This window comes from Staurois parvus, unplaced genomic scaffold (assembly GCF_062004578.1).
Source record: "Staurois parvus isolate SC_StPar_1 unplaced genomic scaffold, SC_StPar_1.0 ptg000714l, whole genome shotgun sequence".
Classification (NCBI taxonomy): domain Eukaryota; kingdom Metazoa; phylum Chordata; class Amphibia; order Anura; family Ranidae; genus Staurois; species Staurois parvus.
The window spans coordinates 4,337,946-4,362,267 of record NW_028318510.1 but is presented as its reverse complement, the minus strand read 5'-3'; the positions used below and the strand labels follow the sequence as shown (position 1 = coordinate 4,362,267).

Genomic DNA, 24,322 nt, shown 5'->3' with positions numbered 1-24,322 from the left:
TTGGATTCAGGTGTTCCAATCACTTCCATGGCCACAGGTGTATACAATCATCACCTAGGCATGCAGACTGCTTCTACAAACATTTGTGAAAGAATGGGTCGCTCTCAGGAGTTCAGTGAATTCAAGCGTGGTACCGTGATAGGTTGCCACCTGTGCAATAAGTCCATCTGTGACATTTCCTTGCTAATAAATATTCCACGGTCAACTGTTAGTGGTATTATAACAAAGTGGAAGCAACTGGGAACAGCAGCAACGAAGTGGTAGGCCATGTAAAATGAGAAAGTGGGGTCAGTACATGCTGAAGCGCGCAGAAGTCGCTAAAGACCTCCAAACTTCGTGTGGCCTTCAGATTAGCACAGCAGTGTGTAGAGAGCTTCATGGAATGGGTTTTCATGGCCGAGCAGCTGCATCCAAGCCTTACATCACCAAGTGCAATGCAAAGCGTCGGATGCAGTGGTGCAAAGCACGCCACCACTGTACTCTACAACAGAGGAGACGTGTTCTCTGGAGTCACGAATCACGATTTTCTGTCTGGCAATCGGAGGGACGTGCTTGGGTTTGGCATGCATTTTATAGCACACTTATGTATAAATATTACTTTCCTTTGACCCACAAGAGAAGTAAAGACTTCTAAGGACAGGGAAACAGATTAAAGCCCTATTCCCAGAAACTGAAGGAAAAAAATATGGATTGAAGAACTTGCCAATAAAGCTAAATCAATAAATAGAATACAAATATCAAACTAACTGAACATTTAAGCAGATTTTCTGCCAACAGGAGCAACATGACTAGTGTCTGCTGTACACAATGCAATGTGCTATTGCTGAACAAAGCATGTTTTTGTCATAGTCAGATGACCATACAGTAGAATACAGAGCAGTGTGCTGGAAATCATGGATACAATATTTATAAAGAGAAGGAAAGGATTTCATAGGTAAAAGATGGATGCAGATTGTGGGAACACTAACTGTAATTCTGTTTTTGGCAACTGCAACAGAACCCGATTTCCACCAAAGCATTTTCATTGTACTATAGCCACCCTACTGAGCAATTTGTCAATATAAAGAATCACACTAGCGGTTAGAGGGCAGTAAAACCCAGCAGCTGAGCCATGGTTTTTAATGTTCCCCAACTATTAACCCCTTTAGCTTCCATAACAGAGATGTGTTGCGGTCACTGCTGGAATTATACACACACGTATACCAGATTGTTGTACTAACAAGCGATGTTTGCACGGTGACCTACCCCCCGCTGAGCTACTGTATTTGGACAGGGTGATCTACCCCCCGCTGAGCTACTGTATTTGGACAGGGGGACCACCCCCCTGGCAGGACACGTTGATTAGCGTTCACAGCCATTGGCTGTCAGCGCTGATCGGATGTTGGTTTTGCAGCATGCCCGTTCGACAAGAGCTGGTCACGAGAATGGCTTCTGTAGGACGAGGAGCTGTACACATGGGCCGAAAGCCAGCTGGTTCCAGGTGAACAGACAGTTTTCAGCATGTGTGTACCAAGCTCAACCCTGCCCTAAAATATCCAATGTTGCAAAATAATTATACATTTTTAATATGGTATCGATCTAACCCTTTTAAATTAGAGGAATCCTGCTAACACACCATTTTAGGCTTAGCCATACAGCATACACTACCCCCGTATTTTCTGTGCACAGAGTGGCAGCAGCTACATGCTTAGAGGGCTGTATACATGAGCAGCTGCTCAGAATCTACCATAGAGCTATAAACAAGTGTACAGCCACTGATCTGTACAGGATAACTAGCAACAGAAGTACGCTGCACCTGTAATTCCAAGCAGAAATAACACAGCCGTATTGTAGGTCAGACATTCTGAAAATGGATTTCCACTTTTGCAGTCAACTCTGAGAAACCCCCAATAGTACACTAGATTGCCAAAAGTACTGGGACCATGCTGTGCTCTCATGCCTAGTCTGATCAGTTTTTAAAAGGAAAGCAGAGGGACTGGCAGGAACACCAGGGATTTCACACAAAGGAAACAATACAAAGAGAACAGGATACTTTTTTTTATAAAATTACATTGTACATCAGAAATATGAAATATTGGGTTTACTTATTCTTTAACCCCTCACCTTCTTATCCTGCATATATGTACATTAACCCCTTCATGTCAATCCCTTCCACTGCATGTGACCTGTACAGTAACTCTTTCACGTCCTGAATCCTCTGTGTGTACAACCTATACACACTGTATTGTCAAACGTATTGGGACATCCCTCCATATCATTGGATTCAGGTGTTCCAATCACCTCCATGCCCACAGGTGTATAAAATCAAGCACCTAAGCATGCAGACTGCTTCTACAAACATTTGTGAAAGAATGGGTCGCTCTCAGGAGCTCAGTGAATTTAAGTGTGGTACCATGATAGGTTTCCACCTGTGCAAAAAGTTCATCCGTGAAACTTCCTTGCTACTAAATATTCCACGGTCAACTGTTAGTGGTATTATAACAAAGTAGAAGCAACTGGGAACAGCAGCAACTCAGCCATGAAGTGGTAGGCCACGTAAAATGACAGAGTGGGGTCAGCGCATGCTGAAGCGCACAGAAGTCTCCAACTGTCTGCAGAGTCAATAGCTCAAGACCTCCAAACTTTGTGTGGCCTTCAGATTAGCACAACAGTGTGTAGAGACCTTCATGGAATGGGTTTCCATGGCCGAGTAGCTGCATCCAAGCCTTACATCACTAAGTGCAATGCAAAGCGTTGGATGCAGTGGTGTACAGAGCACTGCCACTGGATTCTAGAGCAGTAGAGAGGTGTTCTCTGGAGTGACGCTTCTCTGTCTGGCAATATGATGGACATGTCTGGGTTTGGCAGTTGCCAGGAGACCGGTACTTGTCTGACTGCATTGTGCCAAGTGTAAAGTTTGGTGGAGGGGGATTATGATGTGAGGTTGCATTTTTAGGGGTTGGGTTTGGCCCCTTAGTTCCAGTGAAGGGAACTCTTAAGGCGTCAGCATACCAAGACATTTTGGACAATTTCATGCTCCCAACTTTGTGGGAACAGTTTGGTGATGACCCCTTCTTGTTCCAATATGACTGCCCACCAGTGCACAAAGCAAGGTCCATAAAGACAAGGAGGAGCCAGTTTGGGGTGGAGGAACTTGACTGACCTGCACAGAGTCCTGACCTCAACCCAATAGAACACCTTTGGGATGAATTAGAGTGGAGACTGCTAACCAGGCCTTCTTGTCTGACATCAGTGCCTGACCTCACAAATGCACTTCTGGAAGAATGATCAAACATTCCCATAGACACATTCCTAAACCTTGCGGAAAGCCTTCCCAGAAGAGTTGAAGCTGTTATAGCTGCAAAGGGTGGGCCAACTCAATACTGAACCCTATGGATTAAGACCCGGGATGAAATTGAAGTTCATATGCGTGTAAAGGAAGGAATCCCAATACTTTTGGCAATATACTGTATATGTCTGTTATGTGTTTCCATTCACACAGGATACCTAAAAAACCCTTTCTAGCCGTTTCTTTGGAGCAGGTTTATACGTAATCTATAAAAGCAGAAAATATTGTTTAGAATAGCTTCCAAAGTGTGATTAAAGGAGAGATTTTAGTGACAATTATTAATTTAAGTAGCACTAGGCAAAACCTTTTTTTCTCTACTTTGGATAGCGCAAAAAGGGTTATAACCTATCAGACTGTGCTGCCCCCCCCAATCTGTGTTTCTTCACTTCCTGTCCCACAGCAAAACAGTAAGATAGAGGAAAACTGGCAAAGGAAATTCCTCGAGGCCCCCCCAGGTCACCACAACTAGCGTCCTCCTTGGAAGATTTCCCCTCTATTACTTTTCTAGGGACAAATTAAAATTTGAGATTTTCTTTTATTTTCATTCTCAATAATAATGGTAAAGAGGACAAACCAAGAGGGTGAATCTCCTTAATAGGGGCACAGACCGCAATACACACTGACAGGTATGTAATCCCACTCCACTCAAAAAAAGAAAAAAAAAAAAGTCTTGCGTCTTGCCTTTAGTTATATTTTAAGTGCATTACCATACAGTGGACCACCTAAGCTTAACCCGTCAGGACAGAAAAGTGTACACATTTAGTTTGTAATGTGCTAGCAGGATTTCATTATCAGTTGTAGATAGGGTTAGTTATGATAAACATAGCTTCCCAGCCCCCCTCCTTAGAATTCCAGCTTAAGGCTCCATGCACACTGGGCTTAAGAAGAAAAACATGCCAATTCCCTTAGCAGAAAAAAAAATGCTGATATAGGGCGTTTTTGTACACAATTTAAGCGAGTTTAGCATTTTTTATGCTGGAAAGCTCCAGTTTAACACAAACCTGTCCTGCCTCTAATCGTCGAGCTTAAAATATGCCTCTAATCTTCCTAATGTGTATGGACACATAGGATAACACTGAGCTGCTTCTATTATTATTATACAGTATTTATATAGCGCCAACAGTTCGCTCAGCGCTTCTACAGGCAAAATACAAAACTCCTGTAGAAGTAGCAATTTTTAAGCCACTGCGCATGGAGCCTAAATATAACTTCAAATAGTTCATTTGGGTCATTAAATTACATAAAAAGTGAACGCTGGGAACGATCTAGAAAATTAAAAAAAAAAAAGGTATGCAGCAAAAATTTTTTTTCTTGTAAATCACGCTATGTGAATGGGAACAAGTAACATAAAACATGTAATCCCTATTTGGCCGCTAAAGTGGAAAAATGTAAAATCCAATTAAAATGTAAAATTTGTATTAAAAGAGGTATAGACGAGAGAGAGAGAGAGAGAGATCATTCTACCCCTGTACAAATCATTAGTAAGACCTCATCTGGAATATGCAGTTCAGTTTTGGGCACCAATTCACAAAAAGAACATTGGGGAACTGGAGAAAGTACAGAGAAGGGCAACCAAACTGATATGAGGCATGGAGGAGCTCAGCTATGAGGAAAGACTAGAGGAACTGAATTTATTCTCTCGAGTAGAGGAGGTTAAGGGGGGATATGATCTCCATAAATAATACATAAGGGGGGGATATGATCACCATGTATAAATACATCAGTAGTTCACATAGTGAGCTCGGTGTAGAGCTATTCACCCTGAGGTCATCACAGATGACAAGGGGGCACTCTTTACATCTGGAGGAAAAGAAATTTAATCTCCAAACATGGAAAGGTTTCTTCACAGTGAGAGCTGTGAGGATGTGGAATAGACTCCCTCAAGAGTTGGTTCTGTCCAGCTAAGTGGATTGCTTCAAAAAAGGCCTGGATTCTTTCTTAGATACACCGAATATAACTGGATACTAACATTTATAGGGAAGGTTGATCCAGGGAATATCTGAATGCCTCTCGGGGGATCAGGAAGGATTTCTTTTCCCTGCAGGAGCAAATTGGATTGTGCTTTGCTGGGTTTCTTTTTGCCTTCCTCTGGATCCACTGTGGGTATAAGATTATAACTTTTTTTTTTCTATGGTTGAACTGGATGGACTTTTGTCTTTTTTCAGCCAGACGAACTATGTAACTTTTCTTTATTACTGCACATACAGTAATGAATGCCTTTTTTAAAATCTGCTAGGTGCTGCCGCAAACGGTTAAAAAACTTGGTGCTGTCAGCACTAGGATAGTCAGGCTGCTGCGCTCACATGCAAACAGCAGCCCAGCTCTTCAACATGCCTCCCCTAACCCCCCCCCCCCAATAACACTCTAATCAACAGGAGCAAGAGAAATATTGATTATAGCAGTATTTGGTGGGGGTTTCAAAATGCAGGGGAGCTGGGTCACTGTTTGTGTGAGAGAGCTGCAGTCCTCACTCAGAGGGTGTTTTGTTTTTTCTTTAACCTGCAGCATATAGCCAAATAAAGGGCATATGTCTTTATTTGTAACCTAGCTGCATTACAGTAAGAAAGAATTGGGCTGGAAGGCAACAAGAACAAAAACGTTAGCTTATGACTAGTACAGGTGAATACTGCTTAATTCAACAAATATATTAAACTTGTTTCACCGAGAGTGTTAGACTCCTTTCACACGGGCGGTTAGATTTCAGCTTTTAGCTGCAGTTAGAGGAACATATTTACTGAACTAAATTTAGACAATGCATCCCTATGGCTCCATTCACACACTGCATTTAGCAACGTTTTCATAAGCATACAATTTGATGCGTTTAGGAAGAATAAAGCTGACAGCATCCAGGAGCATTGTACCACAGCTATCTGTACATAAACACAGTTAATCGCAGTACAAAGAAAAAATAAGTAAACCGTTGCATTAGCAAAGGCAAGATGTTACTACAGCAGCCGCATGTAATTGCAGATAAATGCAATGTACAAATGCTAGTGATCTCTGTGCTAGGAGTGTTGGAATTTCAAAATAAAAAAACATGCATTTACAAGCAGTAGAACAACCGCCCATGTGAAAGAAAAAACGCAAAAACTTTTAAAATCCATGTTAAAAGGATTAGTCCACCCAAGTTAAATCTGTATTATGAGTGATTTCTGGCAGGTTGTATCACCTTCTGGTTTTTATGTCTTGGGGAGTTCAGTAGCATGATCTCACAGCCATAGTTCATGGCTCTTACTTGGTCCTCAAGTTTCTTCGCCAGCTCTTCCAGGACAGAAGAAAATTGACTGTGATTCTGGAAGTGTTGACAGGGAAAAAGGAAAAAATGGGGGATTTCAAATCAATGGGAATGGGGGGGTGCTGACATCTTGGGACCCCCAGAGGTACAGCGGGGTCCAGGGTGAGGGTGGGGTGGATCAACTTGATAGTCCAACTTTACAATTTTTTTTCCTTACACTTTAACCTGTTCCTATGCTTCTTGTTACATTATCCACAGGGAAAAAAGTGAAAATCCAACTCCAACAGGGAGAACTGGACCTCCTCAAAATGGCCACAATAGGTATGCAGATTGCGAAACTCATATGCAACTATTTTACTACTGGAACCACTAAGATACAAGAAGCTGTTACATTAGTCAACACTTCAGAGTCTACCAAAAAGGATATCAGACTTCTACACAGCTTAAACTATACAAAATGAACATAAAAGTACAGCATAGCCCAACCCCTGCAGCTCCTGGTGTTCTGTAATATGTGGACAATGCTTAATGTCCAGAAGTGCCCAAGGTATTGTGTAGCACAAAGGGCAGAAGTTAGCTTTGCCATGCACTATATATATTAACAAGTCATGCTTATTAAACAAGTCCTAAACTATAAACCCACCAAGCACAGCTTAGCATAAATAATGACAGTTATGGTAACCAATGCTGTTGGCCAAATCTTTAGGTTACCAAGTTGTATTTGTTCCAGGCCAGCTCCTTACTGTAATAAAATAAAACAAGCAACAGAAAAAAAAAATTGTACAGGACACCAGAGAAAAAGGGTGAGCACACTCACATTTACATGAACTACAAAAGAAAAAACCCCACTATACTCAATTTTTAGAGATGTTACAGCGTGTGGAATTATATTACTACCTGAATGATGATTTCTTTTGCTAAGTGAAAGCAAGACTTGATGATGACAACAAAATCATTCAATAAACATGTAGACATCCTAGTAATGTTAAACACCTACTTATAAATGCATAGGGAAAGAATAGAAAGTATGGAAAATAGTACACAAAATAAAAAAATTGGGAGAAACAAAAAGAAAAAAAAAAAAAGGAAAAGAAAGAAAGAAAAAAAAAAAAAAAAAAAAAAAAAAACACACAGAGACAAGGCGTCCATCTTCGGTAGTCAGACTCCGAGCTCATCCTCACATGAAGGTTCCCTTTGACGGCAGGTTTAGTGGCATGGCAAACAGTGCCCTACTCAGGCATGTGTAACAGGTCTGCCTTGGCCAGGCTAGTCATCTAATAATGCACATATAAATCACACAAAGAAAAGAAAAAAAGAAAGAAAAAAAAAAAAAAAAAACATACAAAACCAAATTGTTAAAATCCATCTACTTTCAAATATGGACATAAAAGAAAATGAATGTTTAGAGTTCTTCTGATTAGTTTCTATTGCAAACCAAACATTGCCTATGAATCAAGTGCACATTTGAAGCAGCAGTTAACACTAAAGGCAGTAGCTTAAAGACACGAAGATATTACCAGTCTACATTTTTGTCCGTGCAACTGCAAGATATTTAAAATTAAAAAAAAAAAAAAATTACAGTTAATGCACTCTATTAGACATAATCACAGGTTTGCTTCTGTTTATTTGTATTACTCGAACAGCATGGAATATTTTAGATTTTTTCTGAGCTATTTATGAAGATCTCAAAGCTCACCAAAAAACCACCCCATAGTGGCAGTTGGTTTTATGGTACAAAGTTACCTCGACAGTCCTGCAAGAAATATCCAGACATTAAGATTCCATGCCCTCACCTACTCCAACCATATTTTCCCCAACTATACCAGACAATGGGGAAGCTAGGAGTATAGCCTTCTATTTCAACCAGAACAGTCTTAATGGCCAAGTAGGACATTTAGGCCTACAAGGTCTTTATTACAGACAAATCCTAATCAAAATTTAATTTTTACTGTTGGGTAATATTAGAATTTAAAGGTAAATGTTTGACTATCACAAACATTACAAAGTGTTAAAGCAGTATTAAAAGCAAAAAAAAAAAAAAAATTGTATTGCTATATAATATTGCTGCTTACCAATCCTTGAATGTGATAGCAGCACTGTTTTTTTATAGGCCTCATTCACATGGGTAAACTACAGCGTACACCCCTGCGAGGTAGTCCCATTCAAGTCAATTGGGATTCAGCAGTTGTACAGATACTGCTCCGAATTTGAAAGTCATGCTCGTGTATGGCCCAGAATGCACACTGTCTATGCTTGGGGCCACGCAATCTCATGGCTGTCAAACTTTGAGCAGTGGCTGTGTCCAAGCAGCCGCTGCATCATAAAATGACATGAATGGCACTGCCTACACGGGAACATGGAACGTTAAAGCAACAGATCTTTTTCTTCTTGCTGGAATAAAAGTTTTAGCTAAGCTAATAAAAATTTGACGATTGTCAGTAGCAAATGGTTTGTCTCAACCCTCTAACTGCCACGTGTGCTGGACAGCTTGTTCTGTTAAAAGGAAGTTGAAAAATAACAGACTTACTGGATAGTTTACTGGGTGAAAATAAAGGACACACAGGAGTTAGGCTTACTGGTAAAATTTTTTTCCAGTAGTCCTCCAGGACAGCCCTTAAGAGATGGAGCTCCTACCATCAGGACAGAAAACAAAATTGCCCAGAAAGTTCAAAAAGGGGTCTCCTCCAGCACATCATCAGTAGAGCAAAGAACTGAAGGCTGGCACTGGAAGAGAAACAAGATATCAACGATAACACATACCTATAAAAATGGCGGGATCTTGCTGTCCTGGAAGAAGATTACTGGAAACAGGAGTTACTCATAAGTCTAGCTCCATTTTTTCCCCCAGATATCTTGCAGGACAGCTCTTTGGGAAAAGAGAAAAAACTCACTTCCTAGGACAGGATGGACCACTGCTTGGAGAGCTTCCCCCCAAAGCTGGAAATGATGTACAAAAGTGGAGAATGTGCACCACGTTGGCTCCTTACAAATTTGCTCTGTCATGTGTCCCAGAAGACTATGGTGAGGGGGTGAGGAAAACTTCCACTTCTGATCGAAGCCGCCCCCCCCCCCCTCAAAGGTGCCAATCCTTAAAGGGGAGCGGGGGACAGAAACAGTCTTTGAAGTGGAACTTCCCCTTTTGGGTGGAGCTCTGCTTTAAGGAAGCTTCCGGAAGAGGTTCAAATGGAAACTCGAATATGCCTTCAAAGACTAGGGACAAGTTCCAGCTAGGACACTTACTGCTCCTGATTGGTATTTTCATGGATATAGCTTTCCATAGCTTGGATATCAGAGGATACCTGCAGAAATACACTTAGGGCTACTTTCTGGACTTTAAGAGTACTCAAGGAAAGACCCTTGTCTGCCCCCTCCTTCAAACAATCCAAGGTGGATGCCATATCCATAGAAGACCAGTTACTGAATAACTAGTAGTTAAACGTTTTCCATATCTTCAGATATATGGCTCTTGTAACTGACTTCCAAATCTACAGGCATGTACAGTATGCACAAGCCTCTCCAATAAGTCTTTCAATTTCAGGATCTCTTCCTCAGTAATCAAGCAGTTAGCTATAGTGTCTGTAATCAAGGATGCAGCACTGGTCCCTGGGAGACTAGATATGCTTGGCCGCCAGTATATATGAAGAGCCATGGCTAAAGAGAAAAGCAAGAAAATCACACCCTCCTTGGCCAGTAAGGGGGGATCAAGACTAAAGTTGTGTTCTCGTGTAGAAATAGCTGTAATACATGTTGAATCAGGTGGACTGGAGTAACGGCGTAGCATAGCCTAAACTGACAGGGATTCAAAAGAGCATCCATTGCTAAAGAAGGATCCTTTAGGCTCAAAGAGTAAGAGTACCTTTGCATTTTCTCAAGTCTGCCAAAGGACTCTGTCCAAGAAAATATTCTGCAATTAGTATTGGGGACACACTGCTTGTGCCCCCGTTTGTTCGGTTAGGTCACAATAGTGCCACTGAAGGACAAGACCTGTAGGTTATAATCTTTAATCCGATGCCAAAAGGCCATGAGGGCTCTCGCCACTGCACTTAACCCCCTTCTATTGGATGAAGCTCTGGATTCCCCCACAGGCCAGCTGTGAACCTAGATTAATTCCCCAGCCCCATGATCTTGCGTTTGTAGCCAGTTTCAAAAACAATGGCCAAGACCAAAGAAGTAACAGGTGAGATGCAATTGATGACTCCACCACCACAAAGCTCTTCTGACTGGGGCTGGGAGAAAGACAAGCTCATTTAAAGCCCTTTGATCCCACAGCTGAAGAAGGAATATCTGGAGGGGCCTCTGATGGAAACGCACCCATTCGACTGCAGGGATAGTGGAGGCCATGAGCTCTAAAGGCTAAGTTCACATCTGTGGGGGTGGTTCCCATTGCGTGTCCCCACCTGTTCCTACAACCACAACTACCCACACAGAAATATGCACTGGATGCATGTGCATTAAACCTAATGGCACACCACAAGAACTGGAAACTGCACTGCACTTGCGGATCCTGTGTAAGCTGTGATTTATAAAGAACTGCAGGGATCTTTATCCTGCATTTCAGGAGGCACTGCAGCTCATTCAATTGAATGGGCTGCAGTGCCCGTGTAAAACACGGCTCACAGGGCTGCTTATGTTTGAACCTAGCCCAAGGCAGACATTATAGGCAGGCATGTCCCTTATAAAGGCTGACTGAGGGGACCGCACAGCCTTTGAGAGCAGGGCTTTCCCCCACAAAAAAACAGCTCCTCAGGCAACATGTTACCTCCAGATGGAAGAAACACAAATAACTGACCATGTGCTGGATGGACTGCCCTTTAAACTTCCTGGGCAATGTGTTTCCTGTACTGATGGGAGGAGCTCCAAGACGTGGTAAGCTGCAATAGAATACATTTTTGCCTTTAAGTTTAAATACTGCTTTAAGTATGCCTGCCCATGGTGTTTATGGAGGAGCAAAAAACTGCCTGTATGCAATATTATTCCTGTGTTATAAATAATGAACAATTAAAAAGTTTATTTTCTTTAGAAACCTAAATATGAAGCATTCACATTACAACTACCTCTTCTGCTTTACTTCCCTTAGTTGGATTTGATTCTAATGAGCAGCACCTGGGAAACACAAGTCATTTCAAAAAATGGTTCATTGAGCCCTGGTTCACACCAGTGCAACTTGTCAAGCGATTTGACCATTCCAAATCACAAGACAAGCAGCACCCTATTGCCAGCTATGGAACCGTTCCAATGGGTACGACTGACTCTGTTGGAGTTGTACTGATTTTGAAAGTACTGTAGCTCTTGCACTATTGTGGCAGTTTCAGGCGCGACTTCCAAAGACGTCTGTGCATGAAGATGCACCTGAAATTGCACTGACCTGCAGCTTTGAAATCGCTCTAATTCAAGTGAAGTAGCACGATTTCAAAGTCGCATTCAGTGTGAACCAGGGCTTACTGTCCTTGCACTTATCTCTGGACCAGCAATGTGCCTTTGTGGGTGGTGGCTTTGTTACTTTAGCAATTCAATACAGGTATGCGCATTGCTTTAACAACTTTAATCTCAGCTAGAGATAATGATCATGCTGGAACAGCGAACATTCTAATATGTGAAGCAGATTTCAGCGTAGAAGGGCCTGAGGAGGCACAGCTTATATTAAATGATATGTACGGCTACATTCACACAGGTGAGTAGGCCTGATGCAAACTGTAGAGTCAGGAATCAAATTCCTGCTGCGGATACTAGTAGCTAGATGCCGCCACCAGCCCTGTTCACTATAATGACAGGTTGTCAGCAGCTGCAGGTATTCGCAGTTGTCCGCACAGCCAGCGATCATCACAGGTAATCGCTGGCTGTGCAGAGAGCCACGAATAGCCGCGGCCGCCGGCAACCTGTTATTAGAGGGAACAGGGTTGGTGGCGGCATCTGGCTGCTAAGAGCAGCATCAGGAATTTCTGATTCCTGCCACTACAGTTTGCACTGACCCTCATTACTGCCCGCAGCAGCAGCTACTTGAATACCCAAACAGTAACTACATCTGACAGGATGCAGTCATTGTCCACCTGATAAATTTTTCACTGGCTAGACTTTTGCCAAGTAGTGTCAAGAGGGCCACCAACAGCTCAAATTTTGACCAAATCAGCCAAAATTCGAACAGTGTATGGCTAGCTTATATAAGGGGGGAAAAAGGCATTTACCAGACACTAGATAAAAGCAGTACTAAAATATAAAGCAAAAATTTAATCAAATTCTGAAAAGACCATATTCATACAAAAAAAAAAAAAAAAAATCTATTAGCAGAATAAAGCCATCTTGTTTATACAATACGCAGAGAGGGAAAGTTATCAAAACTGGAGCATGGCAACCAATCCACTTTTATCTTCTGATTGTTCAATTTAGCTTTAAAAATGAAAGATAGAAGTGAATTGGATACACAGTTTTCCAAGTTTCCAGGTTCTGGCTGCTCCATTTTTCTAAATTCCCCTCAAGAATTTGTGCCACTTTTCTGAAGTTATGGCTCTTTAAAATGGTCCTATGTCAGATTGAAAAAGTTCTGCCGCCAGATTCGGCAGCTTTACTGATATGCAAGGCAGATTCAGGCTAGGTTCACATATGTGTGGGTAGTGCCGCTGCGGATCCACACGAAAATCCGTGCAGCTGCACCAACCGCACAGAGGAATGCGGACCCACGGGCGGATGCCTTTAGTTCTAACGGCATGCCGCCTGCACTGGAAAACGCAACCGTACTGGGAACTGAGGTTCAAATTAATGGGCTCTCGTGTCCCTGCAAAACATGGCCCGCACGGCCGGATACAGTTGCAAGAAAAAGTATGTGAACCCTTTGGGATTACGTGGAGTTTTGCATGAATTGGGCACAAAATGTGCTCTGAACGTCATCTAAGTCACAACAATAGAAGAACACAGTCTGCTGAACATAATACTACACAAACATTAGATGTTGCCATGGTTTAATTGCACATAACATGTAAACTTTCACAGTGTAGGGAGGAAAAAGTATGTAAATCTTTGGAATTAATAACTGGTTGACCCTCCTTTGGCAGCAATAACCTCAACCACACGTTTCCTGTAGTTGCAGATCAGACCTGCACAATGATCTGGAGTAATTTTGGACCACTCCTCTTCACAAAACTGTTTCAGTGTAGTAATATTCTTGGGATGTCTGGTGTGAATCGCTCTCTTAAGGTCATGCCACAGCATTTCAATTGGGTTGAGGTCAGGACTGACTGGGCCACTCCAGAAGGCATATTCTGTGCTGTTGCAGCCATTGTTTTGTTGAATTACTTGTATACTTTGGGTCATTGTCCTGTTGCATCACCCATCCTCTGCGGAGCTTCAGTTGGCGGACAGATGGTCGTACGGTTTCCTGCAAAATGTCTTGATAAACTCTAGAATTCATTTTCCCATCAATGACAATCCGTCCAGGCCCTGAGGCAGCAAAACAGCCCCAAACCATGATGCTCCCTCCGCCATGTTTTACAGTGGGGATGAGGTTTTGATGTTGGTGTGCTGTGCCTTTTTTTCTCCACACAGTGTTGTGTGTTCTTCCCAAACAACTCAATCTTGGTTTCATCTGTCCACAGTATATTTTGCCAGTAGTGCTGTGGAACATCCAGGTGCTCTTTTGCAAATTTCAAATGTGCTGCAATATTCTTTTTGGACAGCAATGGCTTCCTCCGTGGTGTCCTCCCATGTACTCCATTCTTGTTTAATGTTTTCCTTATTGTAGATGTGTCAACAAAAATGTTAGCATGTGCCAGAGATTTCTGTAGGTCTTTAGCTGACACTCTGGGATTCTTCTTTACCTCATGCAGCATTCTGCGCTGTGCTCTTGCAGTCATTTTTACAAGACGACCATGCCTAGGGAGAGTAGCAACAGTGCTAAACTTTCTCCATTTGTAGACAGTCTGTCTTACCGTGAACACATGAACATCAAGGCTTTTGGAGATACTTTTGTAACCCTTTCCAGCTTCATGCAAGTCAACAATTCTTGATCGTAGGTCTTCTGAGAGCTCTTTTCTGCGAGGCATGGTTCGCATCAGATAGTGCTTCTTGAAACCAGTAAACCCAAAACAGGTGTGTGTTTTTTTAAGGGCAGGACAGCTGTCAGCAACACATCCAATATCATCACACTGATTGGAGTCAAGGTTGGCTCACTCCTGGCTCCAATTAGCTCTGGGAGAAGTTATTAAGCTAGGGCCTCACATACTTTTTCCTCCCTGCACTGTGAATGTTTACATGTTATGTGCAATTAAACCATGGCAACATCTAATGTTTGTGTAGTATTATGTTCAGCAGACTGTGTTCTTCTATTGTTGTGACATAGATGACGTTCAGAGCACATTTTATGCCCAATTCATGCAAAAATCCACTTAATCCCAAGGGGTTCACATACTTTTTCTTGCAACTGTATGTGTGAACCAGGGGTCAGGTAGTTCTTAACAGCGCCACTTTTACTGTACCAGATTCAAAACCAATTGCCTCCAGTTGGTAAATAATGAAACGGGAGGTAATTAAGACCAGCTGTAGGGCCTTGTTCACACCATACATGCATAAAAACCTATAGAAAAAAACACGCAGATTTCACTTGCAGTGACACATGTTTACATCAGTTTCAACACTGCTGTTACATATATCTGTACAGAAAAAAAACTGACGTAATAAATTCTCTGCAAGAGCAGAAAGAAGGACAATTGCTCTCTATGTGCCCTGTTCACACCACAATGTTGATGCCACGACAATTTTCTTTCCGCACAGAAAACTGCACACACGTTGCAGATACCTGCGCACAAAAAATCCACAGATGATGCCAGTGTTGTGGTGTGAATAGGGCACATAGAGAACAATCCTTTTCTTTGTGCTCTTGCAGAACGCGTGCAGAAAAACTGACATCTCTGCATATGGTGTGAATGAGGCCTAACTTGGCGTCGAGACAGAGTGGCTGTCTCTGCACACTGTAGCAGAGTGGCACGTTTGTCCCCTCCACACTTGTCACTGGCAGTTTAGGACGCTGTTGGCTTCACAACCAACAGCCTCCAATCAGTGATGATAGTGGGAAAAGGGAAGTGGAGACAGTGGTTGCTAGGAGGCTGGCGGCTGTGAAGCAGACAGTGTCCTTAACCAGTAACAGGTGGGGAAGGGGTAACAATGACAAAACATGTAATGAATCTCTGGAGTGGCTTCTAGCAAAGCTTGTGACTGAATATAGCCCACAAATACTACACATGGCATCCTTATCCATATATCCTCTCTCTTCATTGTAGACATCTGAACACTTTGGCTGTATATGGTTTTTGTCATTCCAGTTTCTCTCTAAATTTAGGCATTACTGGCTGCTAGATGTCAGGGTTTCCGCACTATAAGCACTATAGAAGAACTTAAGTCTTGACTGAAATCTTTTTGAATATTAATTTAATTGACTATTACAGTGGAAGTAACCTCCCACTGGATACTTGTACCTACAGGATGCTTATAATAAAGCTTACCTGTAGGTACAAGGAATATCTCCTAAACGTGCACCAAGATATTCAGTGTCCCTGCAGCCAATGACGTCACCGGCGCATGAGCTCTGAAGGAATGGCATACCCGTGACATTTCTTCAGAGCTCCGTACCATGGCCAAGACTCACCTCATCCTGGCGCAGCCAACCAAGCGGCCAGAGCCCACGAACCTGGAAGGAAGACCGGGTGAAGATGGAAACCCTGCCAGCAGTGACAGAGTGCTGCTGGAGGGTTTTGTTCTAAGGTAAGCCTTTCATAATGTACTTGTATGCAGGGGTCATTCCTTTTGTAACATATTACACCCTGAATATGGGTGTAACATTTAAAATAAGGTGAACTTACCCTTTAAGTTCTTTTTTAATTGCGGTCTGTGAACCCCATGGAAGAGACTTTGTACTCTTCCGGTTTAAAACGTGTCACCTGAACAGGAAGTGAGGGATTCTCATAGCGATACAAGAAGCAAAATCCTGATGGAGTAAAAACCCTTACTCCAAAAAGGGACTTTGGTCATTTGTGGAGCTATACTGGTAGCAGTGGTTTAGTTTTCATCCCATTTATACTCACAAGCACTTACAACAGGGGATTCCCAGTGTCTCTTTGCAGCAGCAAAGAACGTTGGAACGAGGAGACAAGGATATCTCACAAGGACAGGCACTTTCTTCCTTTCATTGCGTTGTAATGGTAGTCAAATGTAACATCACTAAACTTGTCAGGATAAGGGCCCATGTACACTGCAGCTCCTAAACTGATATTCAGGAGCTGTTCAGCATTTTTTTCAGCAGCCCCTGAACTCTCCCTGTTTACCTATGTGTCCATGTACACATCATCGTTTACAGTCTTTTACAGGCAGTTGAGTTTACAGTCGTTTTTTTTAACGCACCAAGCTTGCGTTCAGGAGTAGATTTTACCGGCGTTTCAAACACCAACCGCGTGTAAACGTGGTTAACCTCGTTTATAAGCGTTTTTTAACTGTTCCATGTCCAGATGCTGTCCAGAACCTTTTTTCATCATCAGAAATGCATGCAAAGCATTTTCCATGTATTCAAATGGACCCGGTACACCAGCACAGTCAGTTCCAGGTTTCGCATGAAGGAAAAAATGGTAGAACGTACTGCATTATGCTCATGATGGGATCCATAGTGAATACAACCAGAAGACAGGTCATCTCAACACATACTGCTCCTCTCTGCTTCTGCTCGCTCTATTCCTCTCAAAATGTCTGAAATAGTTAATTTTTTACTATTTTTCAGTGCATTATGGGCATTTTGGAAGGTCTCCTGAGGTTATTTTTTAAAAACGCTTCTAAAACGCAAACATCCCGTGTACATGAGCCCTAAGCTGCAAAATCAGCCTTGATCTGACAACATTGTTGTGCAAGCAGGCTTTGCAAATAAAGACAAACTTTTTCATCATGCTACCTTGTTGATTGCTAGCTCTTACCCTCGTGTAATGATCAAATATTGATACACAGACACAACAGTTTTCAGCCAGTAAGGTCTAACATGGCAGGAACTGGTTATGGGGTTCTAGGACTGCACTGCACATGCTAACATTAGAAGCAGGCTAGCAACAAAATAAATGAAAGCCAAAAGAAGCACTGAGTAATAGACAAGCTAAAAACTGTCACAGATAATACCTACAACAAAAGAGATACATATTTCACAATCGCTCATCCCATGGTTTTGCCTGTAAGCATCTAATATTACTGAGTACAGTTTATCAAAGTGTCTAAAAGAACATGTCTCATCTCACAGCAATGACAAATTAAAGTGAGAATTTTGACTGGTAGCAATAGGCATCAGGTATTTCTTCAGACACACTGATAAAAGGGTAATTTTACTCATTAGGCTGAGAAAACCTCAGGTTATGCGGTATTCCAATACTGGCCACAGACAAAGATTTTATCAGGAAAACTTTGCTGCTGTCTATGGGTCTGACACTTCTTTCCCCACAGTACACAATTATATCCAAACCTTTATTTTGTCATACAATTGTCATTTTTTAGGAAATATTTACTCTGACAGGTACTGTGGAGAAATGAAGATCATTGTTATGAATGAGATGTTGATCTATTACGGCCCAAGTTACCAAAGGGAAATGCAAACGTGTAAGCAGAGTGCTACGTAAATTGATGACGCTATATAAAAGTATCTGTTATAAATAAATATAGCGTGTTTTTTTTTTTTTTTTACTTGTTTTAGCTTTTTTTTTTTTTTTCAAACTGAAACTGTCAGATCAATAGCAACAACTTAATATATTATCGCATTCAAAATATGTCCATTCAGGAAGACCCTCGTGCTTGGTGAGGGTCATTTATCTAATAAATCTAAAATAAAATCTTTGTGTGGCCAGCATTACTGTTGGATGGAGATATTCTCTGACTGTACCTAATTATGCAATAGCCACCATGCAGGAATTGTTTAGAGAAGACATATACAGATATTACACAGGACATTTCATAGTGGAAAACTACTTTGTCATCTAGAGGAGAGGTCAGGCTAACCAAGAAATTGCACACAAATACGTTGCTACCTTTATACCAGCACAAAAAACTAATTTTATTAAAGGGACTGAAAGGACCATTAATACTAACCTTCTGCACACGGTACTACTATGAGAGCTCTGTCAATAAATACTGTGTTTGTTAGATGCTGGGCCACACCAACGCTTGATGGCTCACGAAACTTAACATAACATACTTTGGAGGAAAAAGCAAGTGGTGCATTGCTGAAAAATAAAGGGAAGAATAATTAACACTACGGCAGATCATATATCAAACAATTCAAAAGTGCAGTTACTAAAACAAAATCAACTGGTAATATTGTAGATGAGCAGCATTCAGATCCTTGCATGTACTACATAATATCTTTACATTTTCTAAGGCCTCATTTACGCTTGCTTCAAAATGAGGCAAAAGTTTGACACTTTAAAGCTCTCTGAATGCCAATCGAAGCACCTGTCACTAAATAAAATGGTTACCTTACAATCCTGTACACCACGGGTGTCCAAACTTTCCTGGGCTACATTGGAAGAAGAGGAATTGTCTTGGGCCAAATACACTAACAATAAGAATAGCTGAGCAGATAAAGTCGAACAGATAACAAGTCATCAGAAATGGAGGAGGAATCGGCACATGGGACACAGAAATCTTGCATTATGGGTTAAAAGGGGTGGGGAAAATGGGATTTATATTGCCTGGAGTATGGCTTTAAACAGCTCTGTTTCATAAGATATAATTATTTAATAGCTGGAAACTCTGCATCATCAGCAAGAGACCAGGCAGCTGAAAGGGCAACCTCTCTCCTCTGACTCCAAGCTACAGTCATCCGAGGACATACTAAAGCTGGCCATACACCCATGGATTTCTTTTGTGCAGGCTGAACAAAAAAAAACAAAAAACAAAAAAAACCCCATCTAACAGATTCCCCTATCCACATAAAACAGCATGGATGGAGGAATCCCTTTTTTTTTCAATTACAATAAACTGGTTTATACTTACCTGCTCTGTGCACTGGTATTTCACAAAGCAGTCCCGAAACTCCTTTTCTGTGGTCCCTCACCAGCGATTGTGGCTCCTACTCTTCTGTGACTGCCTCCATAGCAAGCCACTTGCCATGGGGGCAGACGAGCAGGCTCGCTCCTGATTCAGACCTTGTGTGCCCATAGACACACACACACAGTCTTGGCCCCACCCCCTGCTCTCTGGGTTTGACTGACTGCAGCAGAAGCTAACAGCTCCCGCTGCCATCAGCAAAGCCTGTGAGAACAGGAAGAAGGGAAATATGGCCTGCAGCAGGGCACAGCACTGGATCAACAAAGGACTCAGGTAAGTGTTAGGAAGTTGGAGGTAGCAGGCAGTGCAAGGTCTTATTTTTACCTTAAAGTGAATGTAAACACATTTTTAAAAAATAAATGTGTCATATTTACACTTAGCACCAGTCCTCCTTTTCCAGGGTCCCCCACAGGCACTCCTGGCTCCTCCCCCTATGCCAAGTGCCCACCATAGCAAGATCCTTGCTATCAGGGCACTCATGTGAGCTCGCTCCCAAGCCGGCTCTGTGTGTGAATGGGAGATGCACTCAGAAGGATGCATTAAGATAACTTTCAGCATTTAGAACCACTTTAAAGAGGAGCTCAGTGCTCCCCCCTAAAAATTTAAATCAGCAGCTACAAGTACTGTGACTGCGAATTTTAATTTAAGGTCACTTACCTGTTCCAGCAAAGTCTCACCCGAGCTGATTCTTCAGTCAGCTTCGGTGCTAGCGCCAAGATCTTCAGAAAAGGAAACCAGAAATGAAGCCTTGCAGCTTCACAGCTGGCTTCCTACTGCGCATGTGAGAAGCACACTGCACTTTGAGAATGGGCCGCAATCTTCTGGGAGCTGTGAAGTGTTCCAGAAGGCTACTGGGTTTGATGCAAACCTTCAACGCACATCGCCACGGTGAGCTGACCTGGAAGCGGGAGCGAGTACCTGTCAAAACCAGATACTTGCTCCCCCTCCCTCCAAAAAATGCTAAAGTGGCAGTGGAGGGAGGGAGGGATGGAGGCAGATGATTAAAACTTCCCCTTTTGGGTAGATTTCTGCTTTAATGCCTTAAGCTAAAAAAAAACAAAAAAAAACAAAACAAAAAACTGTTTAGAACCATTTTAAGGCCCATATCACAGTGGACAGGATCGTGAAAAGAGCAAAGAAGCCACTCGCCTGCTTCTATGGCATCTCTCCCTCAAAGGAAGGACTAGCAATGCAACTCTCAACCAATCCTCCCTTGCTGGTAAGCAATTACCTGCCAAAGAAAGGATAATTGGTCTGACAAGGGCCTTGCACTAAGTCTATAGAAGATAAATATAAATGTTTATTCAGTAAGGTTGCAGAATTATTTAAAACTTGGGGACTCAAAAGGACGAGATCACATCTGGTTAACTACCTCAATACAGGCGAATTCTGAAACTTCTCACATACATGTAAAAATCAACTTTTTTGGCTAGAAAACGCTATTATAGTAGTAGTTATTTATCTGTTAACTGAATTTCCAGGAATCTTCCAGGACAGCTTCAACATGAGAGATAGGCTCCTTCCACCAGGAAACACATGATCCACTTTTTCTAATAAGCCTTTCCATCCCTGGGGTCCTCAGTATAGAAATATAACCGAACATCAAGGAGAGAGCATAAATATAACAGTAGTAACAGCACAAATAGCCCATACATGACTAACACAAGGGCATAATTATATACTAATCGTGAGGAAATTACGCTGTCCTGGAAGATTTCTGGAAATACAGTTAACAGATAAATAACTGCATTTTCCCAAGTCATCTTCCAGGACAGCTTCAACATGAGAGGATTGAATAGAAATATGTACATTAGGGCGGGACTTCTGCTTGGACGTCCTTTCTGTCAAATGTTTGTTCCTTGCTGGAGGCTAGGTCTAATCCGTAGTGTCTGGCGAACGTGTTGAAGCCAGACCATGTTGTGGCTTTGCAGATCTGACCAGGGGAGGCTCCAGCTGCCTCGGCCCATGAAGCTGCGGTGGCTCTAGTTGAGAGTGCCTTCAAGCTAGGTGGTAGTGTTAGTGCTGCAGTTCTGTAGCCTTCTGAAATAGCTTCCCTTAACCACCTTGCAATGGTGCCTTTGGAGGCTTTAGAGCCCTTTCTTGGTCCCTGGAATAAGATAAAGAGGCTGGAAGAATTTCTCCAGTCTTTTGTGAACTCGATATACGCAATGAGGCACCTTCTCATTGATTTTGTTATAATCCTCTTCTTTGGTGTTGCTTGGGTTTCCACGAAGACGGGATTACGATTTCTTCTGTTCTGTGAAAGTCTGACGTGACTTTTGGTAGGAATGCTGGATCCAGGTTGAGGATAATTTTATCCAATAGAATTGTGCAATAGGGCTCTATTACTGACAGCGCTTGCAATTCACTGATTCTACAAGCTGAGACCAGGGCTACTAAGAGGGTGGTTTAGAAGGATAAATATTTCAGCATTTGTCCAGAAGTTCAAAAGGTTCCTATTGAAAGCTTCTTAAGTTCCTAAATCCCAGGTGGGAAACTTGGGTCTGTATGGGTTCCTACGTCTGGTGATGGCCCTAGTGAATCTGATGATCAGCGGGTCCTCTGCTAACTTCAACTCCAGAAAATTAGATAACGCATCTAATTGGACTTTAAGTGTGCTAGCTGCTAAATTCCTATCTGCTCCTACTTGTAAGAATTTGAGAACTGCATTTAGAATAGGCACTTCTAAAGCCGTAACGGCATTTGTGGACTTTTCCCATCCACTTAGAACGGTGGAGACCACCTTCTCAGATAACCCTTTTCTAGCTAACCTTTCCAGCTCAGAAGCCAAGCCTCAAGTGACAGTCTCTCTGGGTGTGGGTATAGTACCCCCCCGTGCTAGAAGGTCCTTCCAAAGTGTAAACATCCAGCGGTCCGCCTAGCTTGGCTTCCTCAGGAGAGAGAACCACGACCTTTCTGGCCAGAATAGGAAATGGAAGATGACTGGTTTGAGACGTCTGTATCTTCTGCAAGACTCTTGGGAGTCTGAAAGGTGGAAAGGCGTAGATGAGCTCTCCTTCCCATGCATGAGCCAACAAGTCTGTGCCTGCGCTTCAAGGGTCTCTTTGTAGGCAGAAATATTTTCTGAGTTTCGTATTTCCTCTGTTGGCGAAAAGGTATATGGAAGGTGTGCTGCAGATTTGGGTAAATGGCTGAAGCACCAATCCGACTGGCTTATTTCTTCTCGACTTTGTCTGCTAAAGAATTCAGATGCCCCTTCTAATGGACTGTTGTAATTGACATTAAGTTTTCTTCTACCCAGCTTAAGAGTCTGATACTTCCATTAGCTTTGGTGACCTGGTGCCTCCTTATCTGTTTAGGTATGCAACTGTTATGATGTCCAACAGGACTTGTATTTCCTTTCCTGTTTAATTCTTTTTTTGAAAGGACATCAGAGCTTTGTAAACCTCCATCAATTCTCTGAAATTCAAGGAACTTCCTGATGTTTCCGGGTCCCATTTTTCCTGAGCTAAGCAGTCTTCCACGTGTACCCCATCACCATGCGCTTGCACCTGTTGTAATTTTTGTTGGATTGGATTATTCCCATTTCCTTCCATGCTCCAACATCTGCTTGTTGGTCCACCAGGTGAGTGACTTTACTTTCCACGTGAGGGGAATACTGAAGTCCAATGAAGTTTGGTGGCTGTACCAGAGAGGTAAAACAGGATTCTGGATTACCCAAGTGCAGTTGAGCCCATTGGACCATGGTTTGCTGTGTCTTTTAGACCCCATCTCTCTCCTCTGAAACTGGAAGTGACAAAATCCTCATCGCTTCCAATTTCTGATCTCACGGAGAGGGAAGAACAGCATCAGTTCCTCTCTCTGTGCAGTATACTAGATGCCACCAGCAGTTGGAGTCCAGGAAAGGCAGCTATTGGGGGGGCGCCCCCTTCCGCCGCCTGTAGAAGCAATTGCTGTAAAGCCACTCAAATCAAGGCAATCGCCAACTGAAAATTTGGATACCAGGATGATGCCTGTGGCTGCAAGCATCATTATGGTATAACCACTTAAATATGACATCCACCCGGAGGAAGTAGCTAACCGATGTTTACACAGCACAGCCATTCATACAAAACAAGCAGGCCATAGTACTGAGCATGTGGTGTCCCACTAAAGGTAGCCATACACATTATGGTTTCTGCCGATCATCTAATTGGCTCCAATTGCTGTTCAAGTATTTGTCACCTGCCTCCTTCCATTTTCAGAACAAAGTATGTTGAGATGAATGATGCCTGCTCTGCCACCCAGCTACACCTCACAATTCAGCCTATCCCTTCTCAAATTCAGGCAGTGAATGTCTAAAACAAGCCACAAACGGAGCAATTTATAACAGTGGGTAGAAAACACAGGTCATCCTCCGTTAACTTCTGCACCATACTCAATCACACAGCCTGCATTTTGCAGCCCATTCATAAAATGCAAACTGTGATATGAAAGAGCAAGCTAGGTGACTAACAAGTCACATAGCCGTGCTCTACTTTCAGCTTTTTTTTCTTCTTGACTACCATTCATTTTCACAACGCTCCACTGACTTAGGAGCTCTGAAGCCAGTGGAGCACCAGGCCTCTTCACTGAAGTGGATGAAGCTTTACTTGTATTAGATTCTCACACCAGGCCGTACATCCTGTATACATGCTCCAAGGGTAAGCACAACTGTATATCATAGCCTGGGCACCACCTGCAGTCTTGTGGATGGTGCAGAC

The 24,322-nt window shown here is 42.4% G+C and overlaps 1 protein-coding gene across 1 annotated transcript in view; it reads right to left on the bottom strand.

The window, feature by feature from the left end:
- SREK1 (splicing regulatory glutamic acid and lysine rich protein 1) overlaps positions 1-24,322 on the bottom strand; it is a 114,988-nt gene that overhangs the window by 66,496 nt on the left and 24,170 nt on the right. Inside the window, exon 2 of the mRNA XM_089653474.1 lies at positions 18,660-18,793. Within this exon, the coding sequence (XP_089509600.1) occupies positions 18,660-18,793 (134 nt within the window). The remainder of the gene's footprint in view (positions 1-18,659; positions 18,794-24,322) is intronic.